Source organism: Parasteatoda tepidariorum, chromosome X1, assembly GCF_043381705.1.
Source record: "Parasteatoda tepidariorum isolate YZ-2023 chromosome X1, CAS_Ptep_4.0, whole genome shotgun sequence".
Lineage (NCBI taxonomy): Eukaryota > Metazoa > Arthropoda > Arachnida > Araneae > Theridiidae > Parasteatoda > Parasteatoda tepidariorum.
In genome coordinates this window covers 25756261-25770769 of record NC_092214.1, presented here as the reverse complement: position 1 = coordinate 25770769, position 14509 = coordinate 25756261, and the positions used below count along the sequence as shown (strand labels likewise).

At 27.6% G+C, this 14509-nt stretch overlaps 1 protein-coding gene across 1 annotated transcript in view; it reads right to left on the bottom strand.

The window, feature by feature from the left end:
• Nucleotides 1–14509, bottom strand: part of LOC107456705 (glycine receptor subunit alphaZ1-like) — a 149813-nt gene that overhangs the window by 58771 nt on the left and 76533 nt on the right. The window contains exon 2 of the mRNA XM_016074642.4: nucleotides 6751–6836. Coding sequence (XP_015930128.1) covers nucleotides 6751–6836 — 86 coding nt within the window. The remainder of the gene's footprint in view (nucleotides 1–6750; nucleotides 6837–14509) is intronic.

Sequence of the window (14509 nt, the reverse complement as noted above, 5' to 3'; positions counted from 1 at the left end):
AAGAGGATAGTAGCAATTATATATTAGAAATAAAAGAAAATTGGAACACTGGATGCATTGAAAGTCATTAAAATGTTAACATGTTAAGTTACATAATATTTCCCCCCATTATAACAGCCTCCCATCGCAACAGAAAAATGCGCTTGACTTTTTAATTATTTGCTTTTAAATAAATTATCTTTGTCCATAAGTATTTGTTACTTTCAAAAAATTTTAAATTAACTTTTTCGATATTTCAAGAAAAAAAAAGATTAAAAAAGACAAAATTTCAACAAATATCGTAAGTCCTCAAATTGACAGTTATTTTAGAACAAATGTTGACAGTTTAAAAACATGTGTATATTTTTCTTTTCTATTGATTATATTTTAGATAAATAAATTAACATTTCTATATCTTTCAATTAATCTAAAAAAGTAATTAAATAAAATCGCTTCTTTCATTCTATCACAGCGGAAAAATTTTAATTTCATCTATCACAGTCATTATTTTATTCATTAATTGAAACGAAAAATTCGAAGCATCTAAGTAATAATAATATTATTATGGAAGTAATATAAATGAAATTTCTCGTATAAATCACAGTTGTAAAGCTCATTTTTCTCTGGATTATTGGGCCTAGGTAGCGAGGTTAAAGCTATAGTTTTGTAACTGTTTTTTTACAGTTATCATTCTGAATACCTTCATTATTATAGTTATGTGACTGTCTTGAATGAATGTGGCAGAATAAAAGTTAAATAAATTAGCATTTAACATTTTTTTTAAAATTCTAGAACGAAATTGGTCGAATAATTTCTGGGAAATCAAATTTCAAAAAAGTCGTATATTTAAAATTCAATTTCTCATTAATGTTTCAACAAATTTCGTTCAAATTTTGTATTTTGGTAGGGAAATTTAGGTTCTTTGCAATGATATAAAAATGTTTGTTTTTTATATTCCAAAAAGTTTCGGCTTCTATTATATTAAATAATAGAAAATAATAGCTAATAATTAAATAGAGTTTTTCATTTACTCATCTGAGGATAAGGATTTTTTAAAATTGTATGATGAAATTCTTCAAACGCTTAAAAAGTTGTAATAAAGCAAAGGACAAGAAAAAAAAAAAAAGATTATTAAGGTGTGCGAACCTTCGTTCGCTCTCTAGGCCAAACTGTCGGGACCATATTTTCCAAATTGCGGCTAATCTCCATATTTTGAAGATCAGAAATCCAAATCCTTCTTATTATATCATTCATTATATCTTTAAGCACAGAAAGTACTTTTTTTGTCTGATTTCGTAACTTAAGCTAAGATCTTACTAGTGCAAAAACATGATTTTGAGCAAGATATGAATTTGAGTACTTTTAGCTTTCTAAAAAAATTACTTTTGTTTTCACTCTAACTTTTAACAAAGTTATAGCAGTTTTTGTGCAAGATGATAACTGTGGATGGACAGTGATTTTAAGTCTTTTAATGAGTTTATTTCAAATCAGGTTTTTTCATATTTCACACCACCTTAAACAAGATATCTCATTCTGCTTTTAAAATAATTGTCTACAATTTTTTTATCATTGTTTATGATTATAGTACACATGTTTTAATTCACACACTAAGAGAACAATGTAGAATTTCTTCTTTTATGCATGTCTTAAAAAAATCGCTTTTTCAACTACAATGATCCCTAACCCAGTAGTATCTGCACTTGTTTTAAAGATAATAGTTCAAAGCATAGTTGATAGCCTCATAAATAAAGTCTTCAAAGGATTTTTATTTTCAGGCGATGGCATTTTTTTCTCTTTTGCAGTGTTTAGCATCTATTAAAAAAAGTGCCTTATTTTTACCTAAAAATGGCTTTATAAAAAGAAAGTAATAAAAATGATAACTTTTTTGCTAGTTTTATAAGTTCCTGCACAAAATAAAACAAATAAACTAGTTTTCTAAAATTCGATATTATTATTTAAAAAATTTGTTGTTGAAACTAGTCAGATATCTTAAAAGACCGTCTGCATATTTAAAGTCACTCCTTTAAACCATTAAGAGTCCTAGTAACCATCATGCATTAAGAGTACTAGAAATTTCTTCTATCATAGTCATATCACGTTAATTTAATTGAGTCCTAGTATGTGAAGATCCGTTCATTAGATTAATTATTATCCGATCATCAGGTAATTCAGGTTCTTACGTTATATTTGTTTATTTTTTATACACAGCACATGATGCTGGCACTCTATTTCTTGCTGTTAAAAGCATTTTAAGACACGCAATGCATCCACCTTTATAATCAAACATTTAAATTTGAGAATATCGAAAAACCTGTTTTTTTATCAATAAAAAACACTGAATGATAGTTTTGAACAATACTTTCATTTAACAATGAATGTGATTTTTATATAAGGGTAATTCTCTAGAAAAGAAATCATTCGTTTTATTCTATCGCTTAAGATTGAGTGTTAAATTAGAGAATCGTCTTTTATCTTACAAGACACCAAGACTCGATTAATGGAAATCAATGGCAATTTCTTTTGCAATATCACTAAGCCAGCTGATATCTTGCTATTTAAAGATTATGTTTATATTAGTATAACAATTTTCTATCCTTTTAATATACAAAAAAGGCATGGTGGGAAATATCAAATCTTTCACTTTCGTAGTTTTTTATTAAAAAAAAATAATAAACTTATCTGTAAATTTCAGACGCAATTGAGAATCAAAACATGATATGTATGTATATATATATATATATATATATAAAGAGAGAGAGAGAGAGAGAGAGAGAGATTATAGTAAAGTTGGATAAAACGTAGTAAGATTTTGATTAAGTTTTAATGGGATTATAATATTAAGAATTCTTTTTATAAATATAGCTCATAACAAGATTCAGAACTCCTTCTTTTGAAATATAAGTTATGGGTACTTGGATACCACCTGGTGTAATTTTGAAACAACTTGTACTGAATTAAAATATCTCTATAATGAGAACTAGATTTTTAATGAGAAAAGATTTTCAACTTATAAAAAGACGTATATTAAATGATATTTTTAAATAATGCAAAGCCTTAAAAATATTTCTTTAATAAATTTTTTTGGTGAAGTCTAGCATGTATGGCATCAAGAATATAATAAAAATGATACGTATTCTAATTATTGACGGTTTTCATTGTTAATTATACCCAAATTATTGTCCTATTCATAAAATATAAAATATTTATGATTAATTTTTAGACTCAAACTTAATAATAATTTTTATCAAGTAGGGAAAATTATCAAAGGTGATATGAAATAAGACAGGCACATTTAAACATTTTCTCAAAATATAACAGAAATTATAAATTAAAATATATATAAAAAAAAACAAAAGCACTATGAGGCATTAAAAATGACAATATGTACAGTGCACAAAAAAAAGAGAAAAAACAAGGACTTTACCTAGATAGCTCTTGATCTAATGATCGGATTTTTACGTACTAGGACTCAATCTCAATTTTCGAAGAGTGTCTCTTTAGAAATGCTAATATGATAGTTTTGTCATAAAAATGATCCTTAATGTTCATTCCATTTTTTTCGTATTTCGCCATATCTAGAACTTTTTATGAAAACTGAAACAATTTGCCTCAAAATTATAAAATTTGTTCATCCGAAGATGACTCCATGCAGAAATAATTTTTAGTCATCACTTATAAATTTTCATTATTTTAGTTTTTAAAAGTCGAAAACACTTTTTTCGAAATTTAGATAACTCTCCTAACCAAACTATTGGGACCATATTTTCCAGATTTTTGCTACACCCTATATTTTAGGGTAAGAAATCCAGATACGTCCAAAAAAAGTTGTGCATTACACATTTATTCTGAGTACTAAAAAATCACATTTTAATTTATGAACCAAGTAAAGGAAGAATAAAAATGCTTCTGAAAATTTCAAATACGGAGAAGATGAGGAGCACTTTAATCTTCTCATAACCACAATACAATTTAACGTAACCTTTGATCTTAGCAAATGATTAATAGAACTAATTAATGTTTAAGATTTGGCATTCAATTCCTTCTTCTTTTTGCTGTCTTCTTAACACAGTAAACCTTTTCATTGATTTTCCTATAGAAGAAATATTGAGTTTGGCATTCAATTCCTTTTTCTATTTGCTGTCTTCTTAACACAGTAAACCTTTTCACTGATTTTCTTATGGAAGAAATATTGTGGAGATGGGAGTCTTGCTTATAAAAATTCCAAGTGTCAAGGTTTGCTCCTTGGTTTTTCATATCTTGAGCCTATTACCAGATTTTTCTTTTTACTAAAAGCCGATGGTATCAAAAGATGAGTGGACATAGTTTCAACAAGACAGAAAAAAAATAAACATAAAAAAATGACTTTTAAAGTATGAAGTGAAATATTCCTTGTTGTTTTGTTTAGTTTCAATATTTAATTTTACTCACCCTAACACATACAAAGATTAGTTTAAAGTGTTTTGAATGCCAACTTGGACGCAATTTAATGAATTACAAACGCAAAGCTGGCACCTTCTGATTTATTACTGGGTTGCGGATGGTAAGACTTAAAATTGGCTTTAAAATTGTGATTTTTAGGAAGGAATTTGAATAGGTTTTATTTCAATAAAGTCTTAAACTAAGCATATATTTTTCTGAATTTCACAGTATTATTCTTTTCAGTTACATCGTTTCAAATCTGTCTTATTCAAATTTTTCAAACATTGAGATTGATGTTGAAATTAGTTTACACGCATCTCTTTAGTTTCGAAATTTGATTAAATTTATAGAAATACAAAGATTATCGAATTTCTTCTATGTATCTTCATTATCTTTCTTAACTGATCACCTAGAAAATAACACCTAGATAGAAGTTGAAACTGCCGTATTACCTTTTGTAAACTTCTCTCCAGGGTATAGCATAATTTATAACTTGAACAAGAAAATAAGCTAAAGCTAAATAATGGCAAGCGAGTAAAATAAAAGTGTCAACATTTTCTCATACTTGGCTACATCGTGGGTAAATAAATCTGTACAAGTATATTTTGTCTTACATTTTTAGGTAATCTAATATAAAAAATAATTTAGATTATTTACAAAAGGGGCAATAAGATGTATAAACCAAGTTATTAAAAAACTATGATAAAATTTTAAAAAATACAAAATAATGTTAGGAAAGATTATTCTAAATACTATTTGAAAAATAGATATTTTATAATCGGAAAAATGTATACAGTGTAATGTACACCCCATTAATTACTTCATAAATGCAAATTGATATTAACAATAAAACCAACTTTTTTCCTTTCTAGAACTTTATACTTAAATTAAATGCTTAAAAACTCATAAAACTTACTCTTTATAAGTTCAGAGCAGAGAGATTAAGAAGAAAATCAAATATGTTTATTAAAATGTGCTAACAAAATCTAACAAATTAAAATAAAATATACATTTGTAATTTAAACAAAACACTAATAATTTTCTGAAATAAATTTTTTAAACCTTATTTTAAGCAAATGAAATCAATAAGAAGCGATATTAAAAATTAAGAGAAGCCACTTTAATGAACAGCTTTTTAAGGGAAACTTACCTGCACTATCGCTTGAGGAAGAAAAGTATATCAACAACCTTCCACAGTTTGACCGGAGACAAATAAGTTCTATAAGGCTGTTCGGGAGGTAACATCGTTTTTTAAAATGTAAATGGAAAGTGATTTTCTTATAGTGAATATTTTAGTGAATCATATACTGTCTAATATCTTTCATCCTCGCTCCGGGTGTAGCGTGATTCTAAACTCATAAAACTTATGTTCCTTGATGGCAAAATAATGATCCAAGTGATTTTTGACCTCCTAATTTGAAAAAGAAGTTTTACAGTCTGAAATGTTTTGTGAAGACTGGAACATTGTTGTAGATAACCAATTGTTTGTCCCCTGCAAAGGTGAAGTTCAAAAATGGATAATTTTCCTGACGTTTGAGAAGTAAATCACAGACATCAAAGCGACGGGAAAAATTTCTTTCCTTAAGAACACGAGAAACCCATATGCCGCGTTTTAAGATTTAACACCTTTGCTTTTCAACTGACCATTTATGGTGGAAGTCGATAAAACTCTCAGTTATCTCAGGAGTTGCTAGTCACCGGCTTGCATCAATTAATGCTTTTATTGGGTCTTCATCAGCATAAACTGGTGTGGTGAATCTTTGTGCAAATTTTGCCAAATCAAAAAGTTACAAACCAATTTTGATACTGGTATACTGCCAAAAGTCTACATACACATCGTACATTTTTCTTCTTACATGAACAGTATTTTACCCTTTTCGATAGTAAAAAAGTCAAATATTCCATTTTTTCACTTTACGTATTTAAAAGGGCATCAACCAAAAACCACTGAGTAGAATCAAATGAAATTTTTTCACAAGCAAACGTTGCTATTTAAGTTGTCAAAATATATAATAACTATGTGGCTTAAGTGTGAAGTGGACTAAAATATAATAAGTCCTCTCTTGGAAAAAGAATAAAATTGATTTTCCAACATCTTAATAATTATAATTTGGTGTTTGATAGTTTCGCGTCATCACGAAGCCACCATGAAAATTCGAACCTGGGCTAACGAATGCCTTACTCCATTTTCCACCACAGTTTTATTTAATAGCAACGAAACATGCTATTGTTTAATGAACTTACCTTCAGTAACAATGGTTTTTAATGGTAATTACAATGGTAACTCAATGTTAATTATAAAAGAAACAAAATATAGCAAGCAGAATAATCTAATAAAAATAATTCCCTTACCTTCGTGACTTGTAGGTAAAGCTCTTCTATCATAATTTTTGAGAAGAGAATCCAGTAAGTTCAAATCATCAATAGTACTGTTCGGTCTAAAATAAAAAAATTTTGATATTCAAATGTACTTACTTCGGTTTATTTTTATAATACAACATGAAATAAATTTTTTCAATGTATATTTATAGCTAAAAATTATCGCTACTGTTTGTAATGGAAATGCTAAATACTTACCATCTAAAATAATCAGTTGAGCTATTGAAAGCAAACGCAAGTATGAATCACTATTTTGATATTTAAATCGCACTGATTAAAAGAAAACAAGCAGTTTTAATCTGAAAATAATATAGTATAGAACGGAGAATGATTTGTAATAATTATTTATTATTATAATTTGGTAAAGTGAAGTAGTAGAAAAATGGGATTAGTTTCAGATGGATGCTTAGCTGAAATTTTTTTGCTTTTTCTAAATGATTAACTTTTGCAAATGCATCTAAAACTGCATATTTATAAGTTATATATTTATTCAAAATGAATAATCTTTTCCTAGATTCTATATTTAATCAGAAGAAAAAATCCTTTAAATAATGTATGAAGCACTTAGGAACAATTAAAAATGGGCAAACTCATGAATAATCGAAATTAAATATTGAAACAGCACTTGAAAAACACTTCTTCATTGAACTTCCAACGAAAAAATGAATATAAAAAGTCATGTTTTTTAATAGTGATTATCACATTAAATATCAAAATGGACAAAGAATTTATGCGGAGGCAAAGATATTCATGAATTTAGATCGGTGGCAAAGATATTTATGATATTTGTCTAATTTTAAAACTCCACAAATTTATACTAAAATTTAAGTTTTATCTTATAACAATAAGTTTTACGTTTAAAATATAATTTTAATTGTTTAATTTTTTGGAAGTTGACTAATAAATTTTTTGGTTTTTTTTGGAAAATAGCGAGTAAACATTTTATCAGCTTAATGTAATACTTTAGAATAGAAAAATAATTAAACTTTAGCATGAAGGGCGTTATGTTTAAATTATTGGTACTTATACGAATAATGCATTTTGAATAAATTCTGAATCAGAATGTTTTAAAATAAAACTATATGATTATAAAATAATATGCTAGTTATGATTTAATTTTTTATCATATAGATGTTATCAATTATATTATTATCATTTATAATGTAAAAAAAACATTATAACTAATTAAGCGATAATTACTGAAAACTTTCAAACATTTTCCAATTTAAAATGAGAAAGGTTGTGGTTTAAACACAGAAGTAATTCATTTAATTTTGAATGTAATGAGGTTAATAAAAGCTTGGAAAAAGCTGAGTTATTCTCGTTTTCAAAATTATTTAGTGTTCTTCCTGTGGCTTAATGCCAAAAATATTAATAAAAAATGAGGTGTTTCTTTTCAAAAAATAAATGATTCATTATTCGTAATTATTTATTTGAGACTTTGACTCGTAGAGGAGATTTAATTTGTTTTTAATTATTTTATTTATGATCGCTAAATTCAAATTATTTGAAATGATGACAAATAAAATGAATACTTCTGCTAAGATTATGAAATTAATTTGAACGTTAAGAATAAAATAAAAATGTTTTGTTCTTATATCTTGAGTTCCACAAACTAAATTATAAAGTTAGCTAAATTATGAAGGAATGGCGAGTCAGAATCTTATTAAAATAATAATTTCGTTTTCATTTTGCACTAATGACAAGCGTAAGTGTAGGCCATTTTATGGTACCCCGAAACTATTTGCAGATGCAACTGTAATCAAGGCAACAGAAATTGTTTAATTACAATTCTACATTAATTAACTTGCAAATGCAATTCGATTAAGGGAAAGTATAACATATTTTAATTAAACTTAGATATTTTTTATTTTTTAGTAATGCAGAAATTACGAACATTAATTACTCAAAAGCTTATTTACAGCACATGTTGGAATTTCAGTTTACTAGTAAATGTTTGTTCACATACTTGCACTAAATAGATGCATGCATAATAGTTGTAAGTTCTTTCTTAAGCGCATTGATTTGTTTTCTTTATTTTTTTCAAGTTAGTGTTTTTTGTCAAAGCCTGAATAAGTCATATCTGAACATAACAACCCTTTAATCTTCTGATTTCCCTCTGTTTAAAAATATATAGAAAAATAGTTAATTAGCAATTTATTTTATTGTCATTTTACCATATTCAAATAAAACAGTCAAATAACCGTTAAAATGGCATCCAAACAGTTAACTGTCAGAAGAAGAAAAAAAAAAAACAGTTTATTAACTGCTTTCACCTAACGCGGTTAAACAACCAAAAATTTATTGCACCAACTAGATTCACCTAATGAAGCCACTTGGTTCCTTGCAGCTGGGTACATGTTATAGTCAGTCTCAATCTAGCTAATCTGTCAATCTGGCTAATCTGTCAATCTCATGTCCTACAAAACGGGGGTTTGAGTCCCATCTTTGACACCACAATATTTCCCCTGTTCCCTTCAATACATGAAAAGTTCCTAGTCCCCCAATTTGTGACTCTAGACGATTAGACTACGATACTCACTCACGCATAGAAGCACTGTCTGCTTAACACAAAAAAGCATAGCATTTCTCACCTCTTACGATAAATAACCAGATAAACTAATCAAACCACATTCCGCAGTTCATTTGATAAAACTCAACTCGCCACAACCTAACTCCCATGTCCATTACCTGACGAAAAACCTAGCCCCAATGCCAGTTAAATTTCTTTTTTTTGTAGTTTTGAAACCATGCTAGTTGTCAATGGTCAAAAAACCGTAGAGTTTTGTATTCATGTTTTTTTAACCATACTAGTTGCAAACGGTTTGTTTCAAAACCATAAAGGTAGAATATATTCTTTACCGTAAACTTTAAGGCTAATTGTACGGATAGACGGCTGCTGGTTATTTTACCGCAATTTTAGAATGAAAAATCTAACAGTACAACTTTACTTAAAGCGTTATATTTGCAGTTTCTTTTGATTGGTTCAATAAGATTGAGCGGATAATTATTATTTTTACAAAAAGATACGTCTCAATGCCAGTATTTTTCTTAAGACTGAATGAAGGCATTCATAGAACGAAAATAAAATATATATAATTTTTTAGCTTTATTGCAAATCTTGTTTTTGAACCTTTTTCCCATTGTATGTTAAGGTTCTCAAACGCAATATATTTTTAATGATAAAGCGTAGTGTTTTTCCATTATATCACGAATGCAAACTTGATGCAAGCTTAATGCCAATATCAGTGCATGTAAACAATCATTGTTGTAAATAAGCAAGTTATCATGTTTTACTTGCTAATTATTTATAACCCTTGTTGAGGTCTTATGATAAAAGTTATCACTAATTTTTTTTTTTGTTGATAAAAGTTGTTACTACAAAATTCCGATTCAGCTGGGGAAAAAAATTATTCAGAAAATGCATGTTTTTTTGTAACTAAACTTTAAACTAAAAGATATATAAATAACTAATTTACTTATCAATGTGTAATTTATAATCTTTAAAGAACAGATATGTTTTAAGTTTGTTTTATTTAATTCATTATTTTATTTTATTTTATTCTATTTCTGAAAAAACAACAGTTTAGTCTTAAGTATTTTTAAGGTCTGGAAGTCTTTCTTAAGCGATTTTTTTCGTACGTTAAATAATCCCTGCGAGAAATATTAACATATTTTTCTTTGATAAATAGAGAGCTTGTAGGTTTCTTATAATATTAATAACAAAAACGATTTATGCAACATAAAAGTCAAATATTTAAGTTAAACTGAAAATTACGGAGTTCAAAGATAAGGTAAAAACATCTTTTGATTAATTAACTGCAGAAGAAGTGTTAATTAAAATTAATTCATGTTTGCTAAATCAGTGAATACTTTTTTTAAAAAAAATGTAAGTTTGATTAACGTTTAAGATTGCTCTATTTATTTTCTAAGTGATATTAGCAAATAAAAGAAGGTACATTATTTTTACTCGCAGTTTTTTTAGCTCACAACTTTATAGTTTTATTCTTTTGAATAATTTATGAGATATCTGACAATCACCTTTTAACATTTGCCTGGTCCATGAATACTGATATTGTGTATAAAATTTCTAGAATAATTTAAATAAAAAACATATTCATGCATTATCAACCGTGTTTCAGTATTTTATCCCTTTGGTGAGGATTTTTTATTAATCATTTTCTTTTCATGCTTTTTTTCATTATTTTTTTTAATTTAGGTCAAAATGAGTGATAAATATTCTATTTAGAATCTTAACAGTTTATGGGTATTAAATTAAAAATGAAGCACCGGTATCTTTTTCTTCGCTAAAAGTAAAATCTTCCAAGCACGATTTACTTCCGAACAGTAATTTTTCAAATTTGCTATTATCTACAGTTACATATATCGAAGAGAAAAAGTTTAAACTTCTCCAACTAACCTCAAAACTTAACTTCAAAACATTTTTCGTAAAATACAATAATACAATTCGATAATCTAACAGAATTTTTTAGTAACTATTAGACTCTTTTTCATAATTGTAATGTACCAAAATGTATTTTTACTTCCAATCAGAGTGTCAAGAAATATTTGAAAGAGACACTGGTATCCCATCCTTGTCAAAGAGTTACATGAAAAAACGTGTTTAGTTACCAATGACGCATGCTCTTTTTTATTCTTGGGGAATAATAATATCAATTGCTATCGCGGAACAGTTTATAGTAAGACAATAAAACCAATAAATCAAACCCCTTATTAACAGTTTCGATCATACATCAATGTTTTTACATATTTATTAGTTTTAAATGCCCATTAACGACTTGAATTCTTTTTTAATAATACGCAGTAAAAAAATTGCAAAATCTAATTTTGACTCCACAAAAATATTTCAACAAATATCAGACAACATCATTTTAATAGCACGTGTCCGATCAATCGAGAAGCATTTATTTAATTTTCGAAAGTACGAAACTGAATTGCACTAACGCCGATTCAGTTTCAGAAGATTCCGAAATATTCAAAAATGTTTTTGAAAACTACATTCACCGTAGCTGCCGCATATATTCAGTGACGTTTCCGGTTTTTTTGACAGTGCAGTTTCAATTACATGCTCTTTGAAAATAAATGGCTGCAATAGGAGAATTCTGCAATTTTATATACAGATCGATAAAACAAATAAAAAGATGAAAATAATACTTACGAAAAAATAAATAAAAATTCAATTCTTAAAAAAAAGAACAATTAGTCCAAAATAAGTTATTTTTCGACAACAACAAACCGTGAAGCATTTATAATGCTATCAACAAAGCAAAATATAGATCATAGAAATTTTTTGCGAGAGTTGAGAAAAAAACCTAAAAAATGCATGTAAAAGTTATAAGGCTTAAAAAATTTCAGAAAATTATTAAAAATTAGTAGGATTAAAAGAATAGGAGTAATAGTAGGTACATCGAAGGAGTAACGATCCACCCTGAACATCAACTGAATACTACAGGAAAAAATCCAGGCTCTCAAAAGTAGACACACAAATAAAATTACTCAAAGCAAAAGACATGACTAAAATACCTTTTGCAGCTCTAGATGTAGATTCAAATGGTGACATTTTTAACCTTGTGAAAGAAGAAAGCCTGGTAAACGGATGTGATACAGAAAATACTGGAAGAGCATAAGTGTGACAGAAAAACTTTACTTAATTTTATCTTATTGAATTTTTCTAAATGCAATTTAGGACAAATAGTAGAGGATTTTTCAAAGGACTTACTTGCATGATTTAAATTGAAGGAATGAAAATTTGCCCTTAGAAATCTATCCCTCAATTGCGATGACCAACAGCATATAAAAAACTTGCTTGACATTTATTTATTAATTGCTGAAAAAGTTTCTGCTAACCAATATGCTAAATATGTAAAAATACAAATTATACTTGCTTTTAAAATATAAAGATTTTTTAGATGCTCAACTAGCTCTAATTTATTTAACACAATTAATATAAAATTACTTCAAAATTATAAATTTTAGCTACCGTAATTTTCGCTAGTCTTTTTTTATAAAACTTCAAAGCGTTATTCATATTATTCTATAACGCAGCTTTTAAAATTTTAAAGTGTATTGCACATTACTATTTACTCTTGTTGTCGTAGGCCATTAAAGCTTTGAGGGTGCAATTGTTCTTGTTTTCCAGTGGCGCCATTTCTGGAAAAGAATTTGCCCTACCCTTATATCATACCTATTTATAGGGCAGACCCATTCATACATTCATTCATTCATCCACTGATCGTAATTTGCCCTGAACCAGAAAACGATCAATCTTTAATTAAGAACCCAACGAGGTATCATTTGTTATGGGAAAATGGATGACTTTGTGACTAGACAGATTTAATGTGCCCCAGTCTCCATTAACTACACGAGGAGTCTTCAGCCGGATGGATTCGAACCCCCGTTCTTATGAGTCCAGCGCCCTGCCGACAAGGCTATCCCAGTAGATTAATGTTTACTAATTCAAAAATATAGTTCCTATTTAATTTCGGTCTAATGAGTAAAAATACTAATTGAAAGTAAAATATTAATTACGTTTTTAAATTTAATAAATTTTTCTACGATAGCTCAATAGAAAAGGCACTGGAGTTTGATCCTAAAAGTCAGATTGAAGCCACTAGGGTTTAGATCACTGGGTACCAACTTGCCTGGAAAGTAAATGTGGTTTTAGCGCTATCTTGATCACATTTCCAACATCATACTGTTAGTCACAAAATCGTTGAACTTTCACAAACCCCTCATCCCACAGCGATTTGTTGTAGAATCGCTTATCTTTTTAATTTGTGCTTATTTGTTTTATTGAATTTTATGCTGTCGTTAAATTAATTTTTTTAAAACGTCGTTTCAAATAAATTGCATTTATTTATAAAATCCTTTTATAATGACTTGCTTTAGCCTTCGTACTATTATGTTAGAAATTTCTACATTATAAATCAGATATAGAGAAACATTAAAAAATATCTTTAAACAAAGACCAATACTTTATAAAAAGAAAAAAAAACTAGGTCAATAGAACATTTCTTTTCTCGTCACAAGTTAATACAACTACAAGAATACAAAACTCGAATGTAGTCGAACAAGTAAGGGAATTTTCTCTCCCTCTTTTCGAATTCTTATTATCGGAAAAAGTTCAAAATACAAAGGCTTAAAGACGATCGAAAACTGGGAATTCTTCTAAAAATACAAAACGATAATGATAATATTCGAAGCAAAAGACTAAATATAAAAAATCAATATTTTGAGTAATATATTGAGATTTATTAGTAAGCAAATAAATTTATTAATACAAAATCAACAGTTATAAACGCTACTTCTTTAACAAAGAAGAAGTAAACTAAAGTGTAATTTATCAATCACGCCAAATAAATCCTTTATCAGAATTTAAATAACAACATAAATAATATTTAGTCTAAACTTTTCTTAAATGATGTTTGACTGTCAATTTCGTTTCGGTTATTGAAGGAAATATATATATATATATATATATATATATATATAAAATTCTAGCTTCGTATAATATACATAATGGAATTTTATGAAGTATCAGAGACTTATGCAAATGGATCCAAAGCTTCTAAAGAGCAGAAAATTTACAAAATATTAGCTTGTAAAAAAGAAAAGATTAGGATGGGTATGAAAGTCATGCATTTTTTGATAGAAATTCAGCAGGAGTGTTTTTAGTATGCGATGGAGCAGCATCTTAAAAATAGCAATATTC